This window comes from Dermacentor andersoni, chromosome 6 (assembly GCF_023375885.2).
Source record: "Dermacentor andersoni chromosome 6, qqDerAnde1_hic_scaffold, whole genome shotgun sequence".
In the NCBI taxonomy this organism is placed as follows: Eukaryota; Metazoa; Arthropoda; class Arachnida; order Ixodida; family Ixodidae; genus Dermacentor; species Dermacentor andersoni.
The window spans coordinates 91,190,325-91,211,915 of record NC_092819.1 but is presented as its reverse complement, the minus strand read 5'-3'; the positions used below and the strand labels follow the sequence as shown (position 1 = coordinate 91,211,915).

Below are 21,591 nucleotides of genomic sequence, written 5' to 3'. Positions count from 1 at the left end.
AAAAACACGCACTCGCGTTAATTCCAGTTCACTGTACTCTAGTCGCACGCACAAATACTGGATTCCCACAAACACATTGGCCAACCTGGTAACGGTTTGCAGAGCCCCAAAGAACGCTGCATAGCCAACTGTCTGCAAAATGCTTGTCATAACCTCGATTCCCACGGTGCGCGGGATCTGCACAATTTCTTGACTTCCTCTCCTCGAGTTTATTTTCTCTTTCATCGAGTCCAGAGTGCACCAGGCAGCGTAACGTATCACCTAATAAGTATTCGTGCCAAACATATAGCCAAACAGGAGCATAGTTAGGTGTGACCGACACCTGATCGGGAGACACGGGAATGCGCCGAACAATGCTCTCCGTTCACGGGAAGGGATATCTCGCTCGTCCCGTTCCATCGACGACGGCCGCCAAAGCCCATCGAAGCCTGCGCACCATCCTCCCCCGTGGCGTACGCTGTGTAGAACACGAGGGGCGGCGGAATGACGGCGATAAGGGGACGGCGGATGCGCATCTGTGTGTGTGTGTGCGTGTGTGTGGGAGGGGGGGGGGGGGGGTGCACGGCGTCCTATTCATAGCGGAGCGGGCTCCGCGCGTCGTGGCTGCAGCTCGGCGAGTCGCACGCACCGGCAGCGGCTAAATCGGTGGCGCTTGCTTCGGCTCGCGCGAAACCCCGCGTTGGGTGCCAGAGGGGGGCCACGGCCTCCTCTTTTTTACCGGCGTGCATCCTCGGCAGGCTTGCATAACGCGAGGGCCGTTTCCAAGAAGTTCCTTACGCGAAACTGCTCTCGCGCGCTCTGCGGAAACACCACCGGGACAATGTACGCGAGCTGGGGGCCAGTGCCTCCTTACGCGTACCCTCGTGTCGGGCGAGGTCGGATGCAAGCGTTGCTCCCTCAGTCGGCGTCTCAAATTAACGGGCACTCTAAAGTGGGAGTAAGGTAAGCCGAGCTGTATTAGTAGGATGTGCTTCTGCGACACCAAAACGGACACTCTTATCGTAAGCAATGGAGGCTTGGTAAGGCCAGAAATGAAGCGAGAACGAAGTACGTACGGGTGTCGACGTCGCATTCTCGGTTTCCTTGAAGGGCCCCTCACCAGGTCTGGTTCTTTCGAACTGACAAGCGCAGTGCGTACAATGCGCGCTAACGATTGTGCCTGCAAAGTATTACCCCGCCACGCGCCGCGAGAAGAGCTGAAATTTGAAGCCACACGCCCTGCGCCCTTCGATCACGACGTGGGTGCCGCGCTCCCAGCCGGAGAGTCGACGTCAATCGCCCAAGTGCGCCTACGTAATTCGCCGTACTGGGACGTCACTCCCAATGGCCTGTGACTTTGAGAATTATTCAATGCAACAAGAGTTATCCAGTCGATCTGTTGCTTCAATAGACTAATTAAAGTTTAGAGAAATAATAAAACCTACAAACCGAATGTCTGCGCGTCATTGTTTTACTTCGTACCGTAGCGAGAGAGATGTACTTCCGTTTAGTTGGCTTGTTCCAATGTCGTGCAGTCGCGCGCGCCTAGAGCAAAACTATGTCGTTTTGTACCGTCTTCCAGCGCGCGATCCTACTCTGTGATCCCCTTGCGTCTGAGTCAGTGTTCGCGTAGCACTGACTTATACCGATGGTCAGGGTGTCCTCGTGCACAGCGCTCGAAATTGTGCGCTGAGCGAAACGAGACAAATGCAAGACAGCTCGCGCGCGAGACCGTCAGCGCAAGTGCGCCACGCGGCAAAAAAATCGAGAAAGAAAAAAAAAAAAGGCGGGGCCCTTGACGCGTTCCTCATGCGATCCTCCAGCTACATTATGGAAGAACGCAGGGAACAAATTTCGCTTGCGGAGGCTAGACGGGAGCAAGTGGAGAGAATGTCTATGTTGGCGGTGACCCTCGCCTCCTGAAATCATGGGTTCGCGGCACTGAAATATTTCTATCTCGGCTATTAATGGACCAATTTGAAATGTTCTTGCGGTAGAACCATAGAGAAAGAACTTTTTTCTTTCTCTATGGTAGAACGTCGGTCGCTATCTCGGCGCATGTATTTGCGGATGTGTTATGAAAGTCACCCGCGAAGTGGTTTATACAACCTTTGTATGTTGACCTTGTATGTTGACCAAGTATGCCTACTTCTGTTCTGCGTAACAGAAAAATAACTTCCTACATAAAACCTGAACACAGAACGTCGACTCACAGGCATCCCTCAAGTACACCGATCCGTTAGCAGAACGGCGAATTATATGTCAATGATCATTTGATTTACTTTACTTTTTGCGATTTAGCCATTAGATATGTATGTGTCACTGGGGTGTGCCCATTCTTGGCCATTCCTCCAGAACGGGTTTGTGGACACAATTTTACGCAAAGCGTACAAAACAGCACTTCACCTGCCGAACAATACATCGACAGAGAAACTAATGGCACTTGGTTTAAGCAACACCTTCGAAGAACTAAAAGAAGCCCAAAGTATCGCACAGCTCATGAGACTCCAGCAGACCAAAACGGGAAGGGAACTGCTAATAAGGCTAGGCTTCGCGGAATCAATCAAAGAAACCCAAAGAACGGAGGGGATTCCTGATGAATATCGGAAAACATACACTGTTAGCCCCCTACCCAAAAACATGGACCCAAACCTCCACACGGCGCGAAGGGACGCAAGGGCGAAATACGTCGAAAAGTACCTGGCCACAAAAAACACAACAGTATACACAGATGCTGCAGTATACGCCAAGCAAAGAGGCACAAACATAGTAAAGACAGCTGCTATAGTAATAAGCCCGGACTATAAAGAGATCAGCAGCGCGTCAATGAAGGACTGCTCGGTAACGGAAGCTGAGGAAATAGCCGTAGCTCTAGCGGCACTGGAGGGCTACCGATCCGAAAGGTCTTTAACAATACTCACCGACTCGCAAACTACGTGTCGGAATTACATGAACGGCAGAATAGGACGCAGAGCGCTTCACATCCTCCGCTCCTGCAGGGCTAACAACAAAGTCAGGCATACAATTTTCTGGGTACCGGGACACGCTGGAATAGAAGGGAACCTAAGGGCGGACAAGGCAGCTCGAGAGCACACAAACCGAGCGGCCACAAGCACCGACCCTGAGGAACCCATACCAGTCAACCCAAGCTACTCAGACATTTTGAATTACTATAAGGGGGTCCGAATCAAATACCCTCCACCCCACAACAGCCTAAATCAGCATGAAGCAACCTCTTGGAGGAGGCTGCAAACAGGAACATATCCAAACCTAAACACACTAAGCAAGATGTTTCCCACCCAGTATACAGACATTTGCCCCTGGTGCGGCGCCAAGCCCACCTTATATCACATTACATGGGAATGCGTTCAGAATCAACAATTCCTTCAAATAAAAGACCCGAGTGCGGAGCAGTGGGAGAGGGTGCTCTCCAGCAGCGACCCGAAAGTTCAGCATGGACTAGTAAGGCACGCTCGCCGAGTAGCCACCCTCAGTGGTGCCCTGGAATAGGGGCGTCGACCCTGCGCAGATGGGGAAGAAGACCGTGAAGACGGCCGACCGCATCTGCCACCGCAAATTTCTAACCAATTAGAGCAAATAAAGTTTTTCCTCCTCCTCCACAGGGACACAAAAGGTGCACCATCCCTAAATGTTGCTTCATACGTGCCGTATTTTTCTGCGCATACCTGTTATCACCATTCTTCCCTCGACAAGCGTATCATACATCGCCTTTCATTCTCGTGATATCGTTGCGTGTATATCTGACACTTAGCATCCGCCTGATTTGTAGTTTGTAGTTCCGCATAGCTTGTGAACGATGCAGTACATAAAAAAAAATGCATGACAATGGAGTCGTCACCTTCTGTGGTGGATAAAGAGCAACATTCCATAATAGTACGCGTTGCACAGATGAAAGTAAGCAATTAAACTTGCACGCATCGTCGTTAGTTGTAAGTTATTTAATTAACCTCTTTACGCAAGCTTCGACTCGCATAGACTCGCAACGTGTTCGTTGGATCAGTGTGCCTTTTGCCTTTTTTGTACTACAGGATGAACTGGATTGTATTACAAAGGAGCCAAGGACTGAACTTGGCAACTCTCGAAAAGTTCTACTGCCCATGCACCTAGGCCTATCACTAAACCGGCGTAAACTGATTTAGTGTTTATCGTTAGTGTGTATGTATGGTAGCGTTAGAGTGCCTTTCTTTTTTATTATTATTAACCCAAGTTGGGTAGCAGCCACCGCAACATCCTGCCCTGCCGATTTTCCTTCTGGCCACCTCATAAAAGACCGGCACTCGTGAAAGCTTTTTTTTTTTTTTTGTACCTTGTGCCCCTCCTGCTTGGGCCCTTACCGGGGCCTGCAGTACGTTATTGGTTATTTAATTATTAATAAATAAATAGCTGCGACAGACGGCACAAAAGCTAAACGAAATAACATTTCACAGCTATCACTGTCAAACTGTCGTGTCATACACCTCAGCGCGACACCAGGTGTTCAGAATAGTTAGGTCAATAGCTTTCAACTACGGCTTTCCTCATCGCAGGTTTAGTTTGAGCTCCATGCCGTGCACAATGTTATTTTTCTTATTTTCTTTTACAGCTAAAAGTTAAGGCCGTTACCCACGCGACAAACCAGCCCCCTGAGGGTATAAAAGCTTTCACTGTGCTATGGTTCCGCTCGAAACGTAGGAAAAGGATGTCTATCCATCCCGCCCAACCCAGCTTTCGAGACTTAAATAGTGTTCTGTTGAAACGGGGCGACGCTGTCGGAGAGGCAGCAGCGCGCATGCATATACATAATAAGGAGACAGGTGTCATCAGGCTGAGACTACCCGACTGGACTAACGGCTCTTTTTTTTTTTTTCCCCGCTCATTCGAAGTAGCGACGGTTCTATATTTTGCAGCCGAAATGCCCGCGCTACGGAGGGAGACCTCCCTCTTCGCATCCGACCGGCACTGTGCCAGCTGAGAGGGGGGGCAACCACGCGAAACAGGAAAGTATAACGGCGGGAGGAGTGTCGAACCATTTGCATGCATCGCGGCGCACGTCTGGCAAGACGCGTAGTCGAGCATTATGGGTGAATTATAGCGTACCACGCGCTGGCAAGAGTGCGCGGCACGCCTCGTCCACTGCTCCCTGTTGCCGGACAGCGCGCAATCAGGGGCCCAGCGTCGTCTGTATTTTTGCCGCGAGAGTGGGGCGTCGATTTTCGCTAGCCATATACGACGCGCAGTCGCCGTCTGCACTCGCGACTTTGATGCGTCGCCCTACTGCTCGTTTCCGTTCAAAGCATTTGGTTGCGCAGTGGATACAGCAGTGCCATGCTGAAAGCGAGTCCCCCACCAAGTTTCTCTTCAACCTCCTTGGTCCCCCCCAAAGCAAAGCACAAGGCTTGTGTGCGCGTTGGAAAGTTAAAATCAATCAATCAACCAATCAATCAATCAATCAATCAATCAATCAATCAATCAATCAATCAATCAATCAATCAATCAATCAATCAATCAATCAATCAATCAATCAATCAATCAATCGGCGTTCAAAGCTCCCACGCTTGCAGACTTCCAGAATCCGAAGTACAAAAGGATGATCAAGAAATACATCAATGGGACGTCCGGCACAAACTAAGCGAGACCGGTAGATTCCGATTTCTGCAATTACGAAGGTCATTCATGCTCCAGAGGAGACCTGAGACCTGGCATAGTTTGGAAAGACCGAAAGTGGTGATGCATGCACCTTGAAAGCACCGCACCAGTTTTCCATGACGTCATAAGTTTACGGCGCTTCTTAAATTTTTCATCGACTGGTGACACCGCGTTCAAAGTAATCAAGTGCTTTATAGACCTGAAAACTTCTGCTGCCTTCTACTGCGCAACCAGGACTCAAATACGCGAGGATTCTGTGTGATGTTGTGCTGTCATATTTGGCCCCGCAGTTTGAGCGAAAAATTGAAGAGCGAGACAAGCTTGTTCTGCATTTCTTTTTCTTCAAAAAATGAGCCATCTCCCCGTGCCGCAGATGTACAGGGAAGGGTAAGATAAAGCAATCTGCCTGTGCATGTATACCCACGATTTCACGTTTTCCTTAGCACAGGTAACAAAAGAGTGGCGAAATGAGCTTTGTTGTAAATACTTAGTGGCAAGGAGGTTTCTGTTACTACTACAGCGTAATTTCTCAGCTGGGTGACACACATCCCTTTCGCGCAACTTTCTCCACATTGCTGATCTCCGCCTCGAATTAATTTCGCTACTTAATCTACCCTCAGCTTCGCATCTATCGATTACTTCCCCCTCGCGCTACCATATCTATGCTAAATACCCGGTTAGCGCAGGGCGGAGGTGCCAGGTTCGATCATAGAAGTAGGACCAAGTTTTCGCCTGGGCTACCTTTTTGACGTGTACTGCTGATTTAAGCCTCATAAGGGTGGCCTTTTTGGGCAACTTCGTTCACGGTATTATGTAGAAGAATGCCGGCAAACGGGAAGGAAACCAGGAAAGACCACGAGGAAGAAACAGACAAATGAAAAAGAAGGGTGCTGTCACTGACAACAGACTTTATTTCGCGGTAACGACACCCCACAAGACCAAACGAAGCATGCGTGAAAGCATATTCCAAGCCAATTCAAAGGTAATCGCGCTTACTATACACACGACACTCTTCATCTAAAAACTGAAGTTCCTGTCGGGAACACAGAGGGAGCGCTCACACACTAGTCCGGACCGATCTTGTAATAGATATACAATGTTTCTGTTATTCTCCTTTCTCCAACGATGGGAAAACTGATACGCAAGAGCAAACGGAAATGATAGAAGCTCTTTCACAACATCGACTTTCTATACGATGAGGGTAGCTACAGGGGCTTGTTGGTACGGCATCTCCTATTTTGGTGTAGCGAAAGTTGAACGACAAGGACAAACGCACATTTGACACACACACACAGACCGCGCTAGTGGGGCATCCATCAATCCGCTGGCATTACGCGGCCTACCGAGCTCCACTCGCTGCTCTCAATCTCAGCTATAGATTATATGGAGTTCGCTCTCTAATTTCGAGCAAAATACTCGGGAACAGAACCATATCCGATTACCTCGGAACTGCCGCAAATTCCCCGTCTCCCCGCGTTCTGCTCCGCGAGCGAATAGCACGAGGCCTTCAGGGTGTTGCGCTCCGTGAATGAAAGAGTGGTTAAAATAAAGGCTAACGGAAATGCGGGCGCGTGAATGAGAGAAGGCCGATGTCCAACATTCTCTGGCGCTCGTCCCAGCCGAGAAAGCTCCGGTCTTCACAGCTGCGCAGCACCCGCGTTTCGGGGGAGCTGAACCGTTCATTCACTCAATGCCAATTCGTTCCTTCGATATACGAGCACCCTATAGACCGTTTCATTGAGGGCGTCGCCATTTTGCGATCACAGCGCCGTCTGTCGTCCGGTGCCATGCATGCTGGCATGTGGAATCGCGCTGGAGGGTGGAGGACGAACGTGCTGTTGACGACGAGTGGAAAGTATTCGCGTTTTCCTGAGAGGTTTCAACAAGTTCTTACAAGTGGGAAACTTCTTAGCGTGGCGTTACTAAGCTTTGAGCTGCGATATTGCCGCAACCTCGAACGGCAACGGGCCTAGAAGCATTGCCGCAGCTCTGCCCGCGATCGAAATGGGAGGCGAGTCAAGTCTGAGCAGCACTGTCGATACGCATAACACACGTACATGTACATCGTGTTATTATTGTTTGCCGGACCTTGAACTCTATTATCGTACCACTCAGGTGACAACGATCGGAGGTTGTGTGCCATGCGGTGTCCCGCACCATAGTACATCCCAATCCAGTTTCAGTTTCATTTCCCTCCTGTCGTCGAAATGGGGAGGCCGCGTTTACGGGGGTATGAGCCACTAATTGCCTTTCGTGACGGACAAACTTAATATTGAAGAATCGCAAGCGGCAATGCCGGGCGGATGCTGCTAACCACGCCACCGAGCAAACTCGAGACATCGAACGCAAGCGACAACGGCAGACTGCGGGCATACTGCCACTGACGTCGTTCTCTCCGTCGCAGCCGAACGTGTGTGTAACCTCATTAAGAGACACAAAGACGTCAAAGACGTCAATCGTCAAACCAATCCAACCAATCGACAAAACGATTGCAGCGCTCGCATCTCCAGTGGTGGGCCTTGCGCCCATATACATACGGAGCTTTGGATTAGTGGTTCCGCACATTCCATCCCATGGCTACAACTATGGGAAGACTATGCACGAGTAATGCGTACTCTTGAGGAGGAAGCTACCTACCGCGAGCGTCAGCGAGAGTTGGTTCATGAACGGGCTCGTCGTCGTAGGGCCTGCCTCACGCGCAAAAAAAAAAAAAAAAAGAGTGAGAGAAAACCCTGGGAGATTCGGAAGACAAAACAAAAAGAAACACTCCTGAAGCATGCTCACCACGCGAAGCACGCAGAAGTGAAAATGAGGTGAAGAATGGTGAAACTAAAGATTTACAATATGGACTGCTTGCAAAGTTTGACTTGCATGGTGTAACACTCAGTGTAACTAACACAGCTTTGCTGTTCAACCCTCTTCACGGACTGGAAGGGAGGCAATGATTTTTTTTCATGTCCCCAAGCCAGTATCATATATATACATATATCCCACGTCCACGAATTCCGGAATTCTCTGCTCTATATCCCCTCCGAGGTATTGCAGAGGCGATGCTGCCATTGCATTGCACTGCTGATCTCAAGGTTGCGGGTTCGGTCCCGACCCGGCCACAGTCGCCGTACTTCGACGTGAGCGAAATGCAAAAAAAAAAAAAAAAGAACGCTCGCGTACTTAGATTTTACGCGCACATTTCGACATTCCGAGGTGGTCAAAATTAATTCGGACTCCTCTGCTACGGCATGCCTCTGATCAGATCGTGGCTTTGACACGTAAAACACTTTCTTTTTTCCATTTTTGAGTCCTCTACTCGACCACGATTGAGGAAATAAAGGATTCCGAAGTCATCGAGTTCTTATTCAATTGAAATTAATCGCCATAAACGAGCAAGAATGACATTTCTTTCACTGCGGTCCTGGGTGTTTGCGGTTTGTTATGGATCACACGAATTTCGGATTATACGAACATTGTTTGATGCCCCAAGAAGTTCGCTTCATCGAGATTTTATATGCGCCAGTAGAAGGAAGCAAAACAAAACGTGTTAGCCATTCTCGAAGCGAGCCAGATTTGGCGAAGCTGCGACGAGGTCCGCAAGCGAACCGCGTTTGCTTAGCGCCGTTCAGCGCAAATTATGGCTCACTCCGCTGCTATCCCTTTCGGCCGTGTTTCTTTTTGCTCTTGCAGCTCAAAGTGTCTATAGATGCAGAAGATGTTGCCTAGAGGCAAATAAAAACGACCCGATCACAAAGGCGGTAACATAAAGAAAGAAAGGAGGAGGGGGGGGGGACGAAGGCTGTCATTACATATATATATACCTGAATCGTAGGGCGCCCCAGGCGCGCAAATGTTTCTGCTGTGAGCCGTCAACCCAGAAAACAGCGCGCGCAAAAGTCACAAGAACTTATTTACGGCGCGGGCGGAACCAGATAAGGGTTCGTCTTTTTTTGGAGCGAAGTTCTGAAGACGTGCTGTTAGAAATAGAGGGAAAATGGCTATAAGGACACCGGCTGGCGCTTTATTATTATTTTTTAACTCGCTCGTATCTATAGCTAAGCGATCGCGGTATTCTGCATGAACGCCTTCAGCAGGGAGGACGTTTTCTTAGAGGCCTGTTGAGTGGATACCAAAAAGCCAGAAGCGGCGAGTTTGCAGAAAGCTGCCTGGCACGTATACCCGAATGCAGCGACCGCTCAAAATACAGCACAGCCCTCCACTCAGAAGCCAGTGTATACTAATACCACTGCGGTATAACCACCAGTAAGCTACATGGGTGTGAAACGCATGATGAGCATTCTAGTCATAGGCGTATTTACCGGCGAGCACTTGTCCCCCACCACAGGGCGAAGTGGGAGGGGGATGGGGGCAAAGTAAGCCGTTTGCACCCTCTGCTCACTTTCGAAAGCGGTCACTTTCGACTGCACACTGGAAAAAGCAACAAAACAGCTGAGGTCAAGTTGTCTTTCAAAACAGCGGCCTCGTACAAGTGTGCTTTATTACTGCGCATTCCCTGCTTAGGCCGCGAGGATTCTCTTTCGGCATTCGCCACTACATGCTGTATCAGAAGACGCTCGGTCCGCAGCACTAAGCAGTACGGTTCTTCTCGGTGCGAGCCGTCTGCGGGAAGCGCCTTTCGCTCCTCCATTGAAGAGCAGGCTGTCACCGGGCGGTAGGAGACAAGTCTCCACTTCGGTCGCTTGCATCATTCCGTGTTTGTTGGGGCCGTCTAGCCCAAACCGTCTTTGGAAACACAAAATCAGTTTCCGATTTTAGCAATGCTGTCGCTAGATTTGGCGACATTGTCTCGTGCTTAGCGACCATCGTCTTTTATTTGGCGACATGAATGAACAATTGGCGACATTTTAGCGACCTAGAAGTAAGAAAATCTGCTTTAAAAATGAGTTTTTCGAACGCAGTTCATTATTCGTAAGCCTTACGTAAACGACCGAAACTCGCTGTACGACGTATAAGCTCCATGACAATGGCGAAGCCAGGTTTGCCTTCACATTGGCAGTATTCACATTGTAATTGGGCTTCGCCGCACAGTCGTCAATCATATACTGCATTCACGTTGTTCTCACTAAACTGATGTCTTCTTATTCCTCACGAAACCTATTTAAACCAATTGAAACGCTGCGGGTTTTGCGGCAACACTAAATGAATTCGATAGGTGGACTTTCGCAAGCGTGGCAGTAAATTATTTTCCCAGAACTAACTGGAATAAATTTTTTGCTCTGGTGGTTAAGGACACTGCACGTGAATAAGCCAGGTCGACTATAGAAGCACATTTAGAAAGGCGTATATATTGGAGCGGCTGAGCAAGCTCACGTGAATCGGTACAAATAGCATCCGTTTCTTATATATATATATATATATTGAGAGGGAGAGAGATTGCCGTAATTAAGGTTATATATATATACGATAATTGCGATACCTAGATTGTTGTATACATGCTGGAGTGCATAGTTTGAAAAAAAAAACAGTATATTGGCCAAACAGAAACCTCGTTTCGAATACGCTTTAATAACCACAGATCGCATGCCAATACTCTTCCCAACCTTCCATTATCAAGACATATTCGCTTACCAGGGCATTCTTTCGAAAAACTCAGGGCCACTATACTTGAGTCAGGCTTTCATTCCCATCACGATCGCGAAGTCCGCGAGTCTTACCTAATCTATAAGTTTACCAACGTTTCATCTGCCATTAACGAAAGCACAGGCACACTAACCAGCGTGCCTACTAAGCATCCTTGACATTAGCCGTGACGCCTTATGTATGCTATGAGACGCAGCTTTCTTTCAAGAATTAACCCTCTATTATTATTGTCTTTTTTTTGCCGTTGCGTCAATTCTGTGTCACATAATGTGTGCATGTGTCTATAGTGTGCACACGACACTGTATTCCACCGTACGCATGTCAATAAAAGCCCTGGTCATATATATATATATATATAGCTTGTCCCCCACTCGAAAAATAGTTGGTACGCCACTTATACTAGTTAATAAACTGTCATCATCATCATCTACCTCTCTCCGAGTCTGAATGAGTTGACTCTTGGACGCACGAACAAGTTCACTGCCGTATACTACGGAGCCCGTGTACCGTTCAGCTCCAGTGTGCTTATAGGCCGCGAAGCCTGAAATCCATTCAGCCTCGGCAAACCGTTCGCACTTGGAAGGCGAAAAGAGAGTGAAAAGAGAGCGAAAACGCCAAAGGCGGCCGGAAACGCTTTTTCACGCGCGTACAACATGTTCACATTTGTTTTGCCACCACCGCCGCCGCCACCGCTTTCGCCAAATCTACTATACTGTGAGCACATGTGTCTCCGTGGCGGCGCTCGTCATCACACCATTTCAAGCAGTATGTTCGTCGATAGATTCATTGGTCTTCAATAGCAATGATTGCATGCAACACGTCCGCACTGACATTTTGCCATGATTATATAAGACCAGCGAATGGTCTTAATCCACTTAACCTGCTCTTTTCTGTAGATGCACAACGAGCTGCTGAAAAGCAAGAAAGAGGCTTGTCAGTGCAAGAAAGAGCAAGAAAGAGGCTTGTATCCTTGGATTCGGGGACAATTTCGAGGAACTCCGGATGGCCGGAACTAACCCGGAGCGCTCCGCTACACAGTCGAACGCATTTTGCGACGAAGTGCCTGGGGCCTCGTGAATCATTCATTATGCAAAAAAGAAGTGAGGCGTGCAGACAGGACACAAGAGTAGAGAAGTGGACAACACGTGTCCAACTAGCTCAGCTTTCTGTCGTTCTATGAATCATTCGTTACACAGGCCACTTAGTTGTAAAGGTTGCGCACCGCACAGCTTGAAATAGAAGCGAGACAGAATTATTTCTTCGTTGTACAGGGCATTTCGTAGTTGGGATGCTCGACTGTATAGCTCCGGCGCCCCCCATAGTCCGCGCCACGGCAGCACTGGAACGCGTGCGCTTCTGTTTAACAGTGCTAAACCGTTACAGCGCGACCGTGTCAGTGCGTTGCTTTGACGCGTGCTGACCACAAACGCTTATACCGTGATAGTGCCTTCGTGAGCGTGGAAAACGTTTCTTTTTTGATGTCCTGATTACAGAGACGAAATGAGAGAGAGAGAGAGAGAGAGAGAGGTAGAGGTAGAGAGAGGGGGGAGAGGGAAAGGGGAAAGGCAGGGAGGTTAACCAGAGGGGAAGATCCGGTTTGCTACCCTACACTGGGGAGAGAGGGAAGGGGGAGGTAAAGTGATAATAAAGTAGAGATCATTACAATTAAATGCTAGTTATACGAATAATGTTATAGGTCCCTAGCCTTCTCCTTCAAACCAACAGCAAAGTTTTGCCAGAGTCCCTCAATACTTTGGCTTTACCATAGCCTTTTCTAATTCCTTCGAGACGCTTCCTTAAGTGATAAGCTGTAGCCTATTGACATCAACATTATCCCATCTGTCTAACCTATACATACCTTCATCACACATTTTCTTGTTTGCTTTTTTTTTTCGCCCCCTCCTACTCCTTCTTCTTCTCCTAGGGCCTTTCTATCCCCGATCTCCTTCCTTCACGCAGAGTAGCATGTAGGCGGCTTCCTATGCGTCGGCAGAACTCTCTGCCTTTCCTCTCTCTCTCTCTCTCTCTATAAAACAAACTTCACGAATGAATCAGTCAAACAAAAAATTGCATTACTCTGACATTGCATCAGCTTCCAATGGCTTCGAAGCTGTCGAGGAGCCACAAGTTGCAGTTATTTCGATAATAATCGAGCACTACACTAAATTACACGCGTGGCGAGTAAATCATACCGGGTAACGCAACTAATGCGCGTATAAACTCGGCCGTGCGGGCCCTTTTAACGGATGCGTATTTGCCGTTTTACGCGGAGGTTGTAGGGAGGATTTCGCCACAACTCGATGTGTAAGCGCTCGTGTACACGTTCATAATATCGCTGCCCTTCGCGTTGCCATGCAGGGTTCTGAGCTGCCGGGCGTGGCGCAAGAATGGTGTACCTCTTACCTGAAGGGTAACGAAGCGGGGTAGCAGACAGTTGCAAAAAAGGTAAGATATCGGAAATTAGATTGAAGCTCACTATAACGCGGCTTTTAATTTGGGAACAGCGCTGTTAACTTCGATGCCTTATCTAGTTTAGACGTAGACTATTGCGAGAGGCAAGTGCTGACATTATCTTTACATTTTAACTGAGCATTGGAGGACATTTAGTAGAAGTCGACGCTACTCGGTTCGTTATAGTTCTATCAACGTTTGGTCTAACCTCCAACGCTGTATAATATATATATATATATATATATATATATATATATATATATATATATATAATGTATGTGTGTGTAACTCTGTTCTTCAACCAGTAAGGCGCACCAGTGCTCGATCGGTGTCAGGTATTACGCGGGGCGTTTCCTATTTCGAAAAGGTTTTATTTCTTGCCATCGCGCGTGGGCCTTACAAATAAGTATAAATTTATCTTTCTGTTCCACATTTCAGTTTGTTTCTCTTTTAACAAGGAATCTGGTGTAAACCTACACATACTGGTAACGTTAGCATATATAGAAACTTGCAAACGTAAATGGGACGAGCGACAGAGCAAGCCCAGTAAAACTTGCTTAGCATATTCCTGCGTCTCTTTCATCACGCAGTTCGTCTTGCGTTATACCGTCATATACGCCGCTTACCAGAGTAGACGTTCATTTGGCCTGCTCTTGGATTACACTGACTCCTGCTCTTTCACCCACTGCTGTTTGCTAGACATTAAACCACCAACTCTACCCACGTTTTCAAGGTTTTCGCGCAGGATCAAAAAGTGAAACTGTGCAGGTTTAACGTTTCGAAATGCCGCAGTTGACAATGAGGGACACCGCAGCATGCGTTGTGCGTGCGTGTGTGCGCGCACGTAGTAAATGGTCTCAGGATCAATTTCGACCTACCGGGTTTCTCTAACTTACTCCTAAATTTAAGTACACGAGCGTTTTTCTGCTGTCGCCACCATCGAAATGGGACCGCGGTGACCGCGGGGAATCGAACCTGCTACCTCGTGCTCAGCGAGAGAACACGCCATACACGAATTAGTAAAGGGAATTGGCGCAGAAGACCAGGACTCGAGATGAAACACAAACGACAGGACCGGCGCCGGTCCTGTCGTTTGTGTTCCATCTCGAGTCCTGGTCTTCTGCGCCTTGCCTTTACTAATTCAAGCATGAACCAACTAGCCCAAGCAAGAGTTTTACACGCCATACACGCTGGGCTACGACGACAGGTGCTTTCGACGCCAGAACATTACATCAGTCTCAGGAACAGAAAGCAAATGTGTCGGCAAAATCAGAATGATTTCTTTAACGAAATAGAGTTTTCGAGATTCGTTACAGCGTGCCTCAAATTCATGCGTCTCAGGATAAAACGCGTAGGCCGCCGCCTTTGATTTCTTCCGGTTACATTCTCAACCGGTTGGAGTCCGAGAAACGTGCAGGCAACTACCTTTTTGATGGAGTAACCGCGCTGGTCCCGCATTAACTTGACTCAATCTTGACTCAATTTTTGAAGAGTGTTCAGAGTGTTCATATACTCCCGGACGAACTGCATCTGATATAAGTGGTACCGAACAGAGTGAACATACTCCACTGCGACGTACAGCTAGAACTCTCGCAACTTTGTCGCATACTACTTTTCTGTGCATTCTCATTGCTTGAGCGCGTGTGTCCGCGTACACTGAAACTGGAAGGCCATTGTACATAGGAATACGTGGCTGAGGAAAAAATAAATAAGTGTTCAGTCACAATGAAGCCTAATTGCAAGCGAGAATGAAAGAAGAGCGCACACGAAAATAAAGAACAAATAAATAAAGGGCATATGTTTGCGCATATATGTTGCGGAAGATCAATTCTGCGGAAGAGCGCAAGGTGGAGGAAGAATCATGAAAGGGGAAAAATGTGTCATCCTCGTGACAGTAGCCGAAGCTACAAAGGAAGGAATTCTTCCTTTCGTGAGTCTTTTTCCATCTTGCGGGCTTCTGCAGGACTGACTTGCAGTATACTCTGTGTCCCTGTGCTTCGAATAGTCAATTAATACGCCCTCGCTCCGCGACCTGCTAGCGTGCTGGTTAGGTCAGACGGTAGAGCGACCACTCCCGAAAGTCGTTTGGTCCTCGGCTCGAATCGCGCATCGGGACAAATCTTTCTTCAAATATGAAGTTTTGCTTTCTGACAAACTGCTATGGGCTTCCTTTGCAGCTTCCGCTGTATGCTGTCGGGTTGATGTCAAAATTTCCCTTTCAGACACGTATGTGCATTGAAAAAGTACTGCTTCTCACATGTATGTAAAGTACTGAGGCGTACCGTGAATGTATAGTTTTTTTCTGGCGCTGTGCACAATGTACAGGTGTCCTTAGAAATGCCGAAGTGGTAATGCACCTATGTACGCATCTCGTTTACTCCATTCCTTGCCCATCCTTATTTTTTTTTTTCAGTACGCAGTGTAGGATGCCAGAGCAAGTCCCTACTCAGGCCTATATACCTATTCTGCCTTTCTGTGAATCTACAGCAACGATTGACTGGCGGGGGCTGGTTGGTTCACGGTCACGGGGATGCATTGCTGGAAGACGACGGGACAAGATAGAGAGACGCGTACAAACGCTGCGCTGAGTAGCAAATCGCACGCGTTTATTATCGTGCTGTGCCTTTTTATACAGAGCGTCAGCAGATGCAATCGAAGAGGTGGTGGAACACAGCGGGAGGTGGAATGCGCACGGCGCAGTGCCGGTCTGCTCCTTCCCGTCTATTCCCGTCTTGTCGCGTGCGCGATCTAGCGCTACATTTCTGTGTTGTTGCTTTTGTTTTGTAAACACATGGCCTCCGAGATCACCTCGGGGGTAATCTCGGAGGCCATGGTTAACAACTCGTCCCTCTCGCAAGCGTTCCAGCCTGTAGGAACGTCGCACCGCTGTAGTGTGAGCTGGTGGTTGAGACCATCCAGGCCTAGTAGTCTCCGTATAATATATAGGAGACATTGAGACACTCCGCTTGCCATGACAATAAAAAAATGGATAGATAAATAAATGCCACATGATGCAATTGCTCGTCCGTTCGTCCTGTGCGGCTTCCCTTTTCATAGCACAAATGTCAGTGGTATATGTTCATTCCTGGCGCGTTCCTCCAACGTTTAGTCGCGAAGATTAATTTCCTTTGTTTCCTTATTTTATTTTACAGATCAGTAGCGCCTGAAACTTGTGTCCTGACATACGAAGAAATCGCTTAACTAACGTTGGTTGTTAAAAGGAACTGTTGGGAGAAAGGCGGGACTTTGAGTGAACTGCCCGCACTACAGGAAGTCAGACACGTGAAGAAATTGGAGGGCGCCATACGGAAATTGGAAAGAAAATTCAGGCATCTTCGTCCAAATGTGAACTATGCGACGGTAACCTGAGAGGGGAGGGGGGAAATGTGATGAAACAGGGCGTAAAGCAGGAACTTTTGCTAATGCTGTGGCTCTGCGTGATACGAAATCAACAGTCAGTTTGAGGGCCAAATACGAGAGACTGGTATACGACCAGCAGTCATGTACGGGAATGCGAGAGTAGCGACGAGAAAAAAATGCTAACTTCGTAAGATCGACGTGCTTGAAATGAGAGTCCCGAGATTGATGCGTACAGCGAGATGGAAAAGTACAGTTAAGAAAGAGATATAAAGGGCGCACACATAAGAAGGCAGGGGCACTAACCAGAGCTATAGTTCTGGTTGACTACCCTCTACGTGGTGAACGGCGTAGCAAACAAAAGGAGGGGAGATGAGCACAAACTATACGAAAAAAGCGCCCACAGCCCAGCGGCAGCAGGCAGCGTTCTCAAAGTAACGCAAGGCCATGGTAAGGGGCCACAGACTTCAGTAACTTGAGCGGCGCACACGTTCACGTTCTCCGAGGAGCGTAGAGTTCAGAATGAAACGATTTGATCATTAATCAGCCCGTGTGAATGGCTGGCGACAGCGTGTACGTCATAGGAAGGCAATGAATTAAGTCTAGCTCTGTTGACAAGAAGCGACGAGACCGGCCTGTAACAGAAAAGAAAAAAAAAAGATGTGGGAGTCAACAAAATATTACCCGTCGTGGTGGCGTAGAGGCTATACCGTTGCGCTGCTAAGTCCGAAGGTGCGGGATCGAATCCTGGCCGCGGCGGCCACATTTCGACAAAAAAAAAAAAAGAAAGGAAAGAGACGGCCGTGTACCGCGCGTTGGCTGCACGTTAAAAATCCCGAGGTGGTCATAATTGATTCGGAGTACCTCCCTACGGCGTGCCTCATAACCGTATCGTGGTTGTGGCACGCAAAACCCCAGAACTTATTTGAATTGAGTTGAAATGTGTTGACAAACGACAGTGTGCAGTGGAAGAAACTTACCAGAAAACTATATTTGAAGGAGAACCGACATGTAGCTGATAAGCTGATCGCCGTTTGCAGTGCGGAATCTCGGTTGGCTACTTGGTGCATTTCTGTTACCACGATAGACCGTGCATATAAACAAGAAGGGTGTAAGATTGGGCTTGTTGGTGAAACGTACTTTAACGTCCGATTAACAGCGCATGAGACACCAGAGGAGACAGAAGAGAAAACAGTTCTCTCTCCTCTCCCCTCTGGTGTTCTTGCGCTGTTGATCGGACATTAAAGCATATAAACGCAAACCCGCGCATTCTTAGCCACATGGTTAGTCGATTGGGCTAACAGACTGTCGTCTCATTGAACGAAATGTGGGTACACGAAGAGGACTTAGTCATCCGAAAGCGGTGACGGTTACTCCTTCTCGCGCGGCAATTTCCACTATACGCGTTGGTGCAGCGTGCGCATGCGCCAACACGTTCCCGTGTCCCATCAGACGTTTATCAGTCCCTGCCATCTCCGGTGTTTTCATGCAATTGTCAGTGGAAAGTTAGCACTCGTGTGTCTAGTCCTATTCCTTGAGTCATGCGTGCAACGCTCAATTTTAACTTTTATTGAATCATTATTCTCGTATAAAGCCCTCAAATTTTAGGCGTAGATGACCTCCTAATGATATATGACCTCCCGAATTCAAATTTATGTGTTACTTGACACTTTGCTTAAGGAGGTGCTTGTTTTTCGTTGCATTCGTTGCAAACTTCTGCTCTGCGTTTCTGCTTGCTCACGGTGGCAGCCTGCTGACGGTGAACACGCGAGCGTGTAAGGCATTCACTCCGACCATGTGGTCGGCGCTAAACCCGTGATCAGAGGCGTCCGCGGACTCTAACGTAGTTCACCTGCTGCTCGAGGATGTAAAGCACCGACACCGTCACCTGTAGGGCGACTCGGGACCATGTGAAGAGCCTCAGTTTAATATAGAGCGCTTTAATTTTGCACGATAAGCGCCGCCATCTGGAAAAATCTCGCTCTATATAAGCTAAGCGAAGACATTCTTTATAAAAGTGACCTTAGGAAATCTACAGCGTGTGTTTCCGAGCATTATTAGCTCTCTACACCTGTCTAAAGACTTTTTTTTTTTTTGCCAGCATCTGATCTAGAGACATTGTACAATCAACAACTGATCGAATAGGTAAGGCATGCGTAAGCTGGCGGATGCTCTATGGACAGCCCATCTGACATAGCAAATTTACATATTTCCAGTATTCCACATAACTTCGTGATTGTATAACTTCATATTGACTGGGAAAGTAATTTCTTGCAAAGGGGATGCGAAACACCCAAGCGCAGCGCGTTTATAGGCGGCAGTTGCGGTTAGAACGCTTCCGGAATCAGCAGCTCCGTGGCGGCACCAGAGAAAATCCGGACAAGCAAAACAGAAGCTAAGGCTATTTCCGAGCCCGTTTAGTGAGTTGTTGAGCACTTTGCAGCGTGAACAGGTCCTGGCTTCAGCGCGCGTTCAAGCTCTATGAAAGAAAGAAAGGAACAAAATCCACGCCGACGTCTCCTTGTTTGATTTAGAACAGCAAAACTCGCACGATTTCAGTATTCGCACAGTCATCTTGGTCATTAATACCTCCGACGAAAGACTAGGGTCGTCGATGACAGGCGGCCGGGAGCACTTCACTAGAAGACAGGCGCGCGCCAGCGAGGAAGGGGGATGGGGGAGAAAATGGGGGAAGGGGGTGTTCAGAAAAGCACGTGCGCTATATACGACAGACAGCGGCGAACCCGACGTCGCGCATCCGATGCGCGGTTCACGCGGGTCCCAGTATCGTCTTACACTCGAAACTGCGCCAAGCAGAAAATAAACGACAGCCTCCGGGAGGGGAGGCCGGATGCGCGCGGCTGGAAGCTCGCTCGTGAATGCCCACCTTGATGTCGTCCACGGGTTCCGGTTTCACTCGAACCGTCGCAGACGTCGTCGACGGCGGCGGTGGCTGCGGCGGCGGACGGCGGTGCTTGGGGCGTCGCTTGGACGACGGTGACGATTTGCTGTCGCCCACAGCGCCGGCACTCATCTCACTGGGACGCGAACGGATGGCGCGTGGCTCCCGGGTACGCGAGTCGACCCCGATGAGAAGACACCGCACCCTTCGGGAGTAACACTCGCGACACGCTGCTCAGCACACACGGGGCGACATGCACACGGCTAGGGAAGCGCCAGCGGCGCCGGCCACCATCGCGACGGAACGGCCGCTCGATTTTAGCGCTGCCACCTCGAAGCGCAGACGACGCGCGGCGCGAACAGACGACGCCGAGCCGGACCGGATGTGGCGCGCGCGTCACAGGGGCGCTGCGGTCGTGCCGGCGTCGTCTGCTACAGCTTCCGGCGCGCGGAGGAGAAGTTGTGGCGCCCCGTTGTGGCGGCGCGCCGAGTCTACCGACATGACGAGAAGGCCTCAGAGACCTTCGTTGCAACACAGCGTCGTTAAACTCGAAAAGAAAAAAAAATATTAAAGCGAAAAGAGAGAACGCGCGATTTTTGAATTAATGTTCAAAGCAGAATTCAGCTCGTTTATATAAGTCATCCGCTTGTCCGTGATGCGTTCGCGTGGAATGATTATACGGAAGACGGATTGACTTGTTTCAATGATAAAGTATATATAGATGTAGGTACGTGTACACCTGATAGCGAAACAGGTGACATCTGATTAGTGAAGCCAACCGCCACTCTCGTGCCGATAAAACGCGGGGCCTCAGTATCGGCCACTGGGCGCGAGAAGATAGGGGTAAAATAAATCATGACCTGTTTACGTGAATGGGAGCTCACAGTGCGATCAGTATCCTCATCAGTTCGATAGTCTTCCTACTCATTCGCTTTATCCTCTAAGGACCATTACAAGTGTCATGCAAGTGGTGTCAAGTGACTGTCAGTCACCATGTTGCATATCATGTCTAATTCGCTCTTTAAAGAGCCAGTCAGCACAGTGCTTTCTTGCAATTTCTGTCTTGTTGTGCCGAGGAATGTTTATTGTTACGACATTATGTTTTTATGTTTTAATGGTACAGGTTATTTAACGGCAACATGGTGTCCTATCATACTGCCATTGAATAGTGTCTCCATAGGCTACCAAAGGCGCCCTCACAAACATTTCACAGGGAAATTCCGGCCATTAACGAGCACCGTACGAATGACGTCAGAGTCCTATTGTTTTTTTCATCATTGTTCATTGCCCGCTAAAAGGCAGTGCGAACGCGGCGAAAAAACAACCAACTACAGGGGAAAAATAGGAGAGAAGGAACAACCCCCCAAACTTCGCAACTTCTGTCCCAAAGCGAGCAGAGAAATGAGAAATGAAGAGAGAACGAAGAACATTATGCGGCGAAACTTCAGCGCCGCAAGCGCCCTCCGGTGTCAGGTGACGGAGGCAGGCTCGGATTCAAAATAAGGCGGAGAGGAAAAAGAAAATATAGCAATCGAGTTTTTGGGAATACGTTTTTCTTGTTCACTCATCTCCTTTCTATCATCTCCTCCACAGATCGCCTTCTTCGGTTTCTTTGTTCTTGCACTTTGACATTAGCGCCGATTCTTCTTTTAAAATTATTTTTC

At 48.5% G+C, this 21,591-nt stretch overlaps 1 protein-coding gene across 1 annotated transcript in view; it reads right to left on the bottom strand.

The window, feature by feature from the left end:
* LOC126522560 (uncharacterized) overlaps positions 1-20,839 on the bottom strand; it is a 72,472-nt gene extending 51,633 nt beyond the window's left edge. Inside the window, exon 1 of the mRNA XM_072288953.1 lies at positions 19,913-20,839. Coding sequence (XP_072145054.1) covers positions 19,913-20,059 — 147 coding nt within the window. The 5' untranslated portion in view covers positions 20,060-20,839. The remainder of the gene's footprint in view (positions 1-19,912) is intronic.
* Positions 20,840-21,591: the final 752 nt, after the last annotated feature.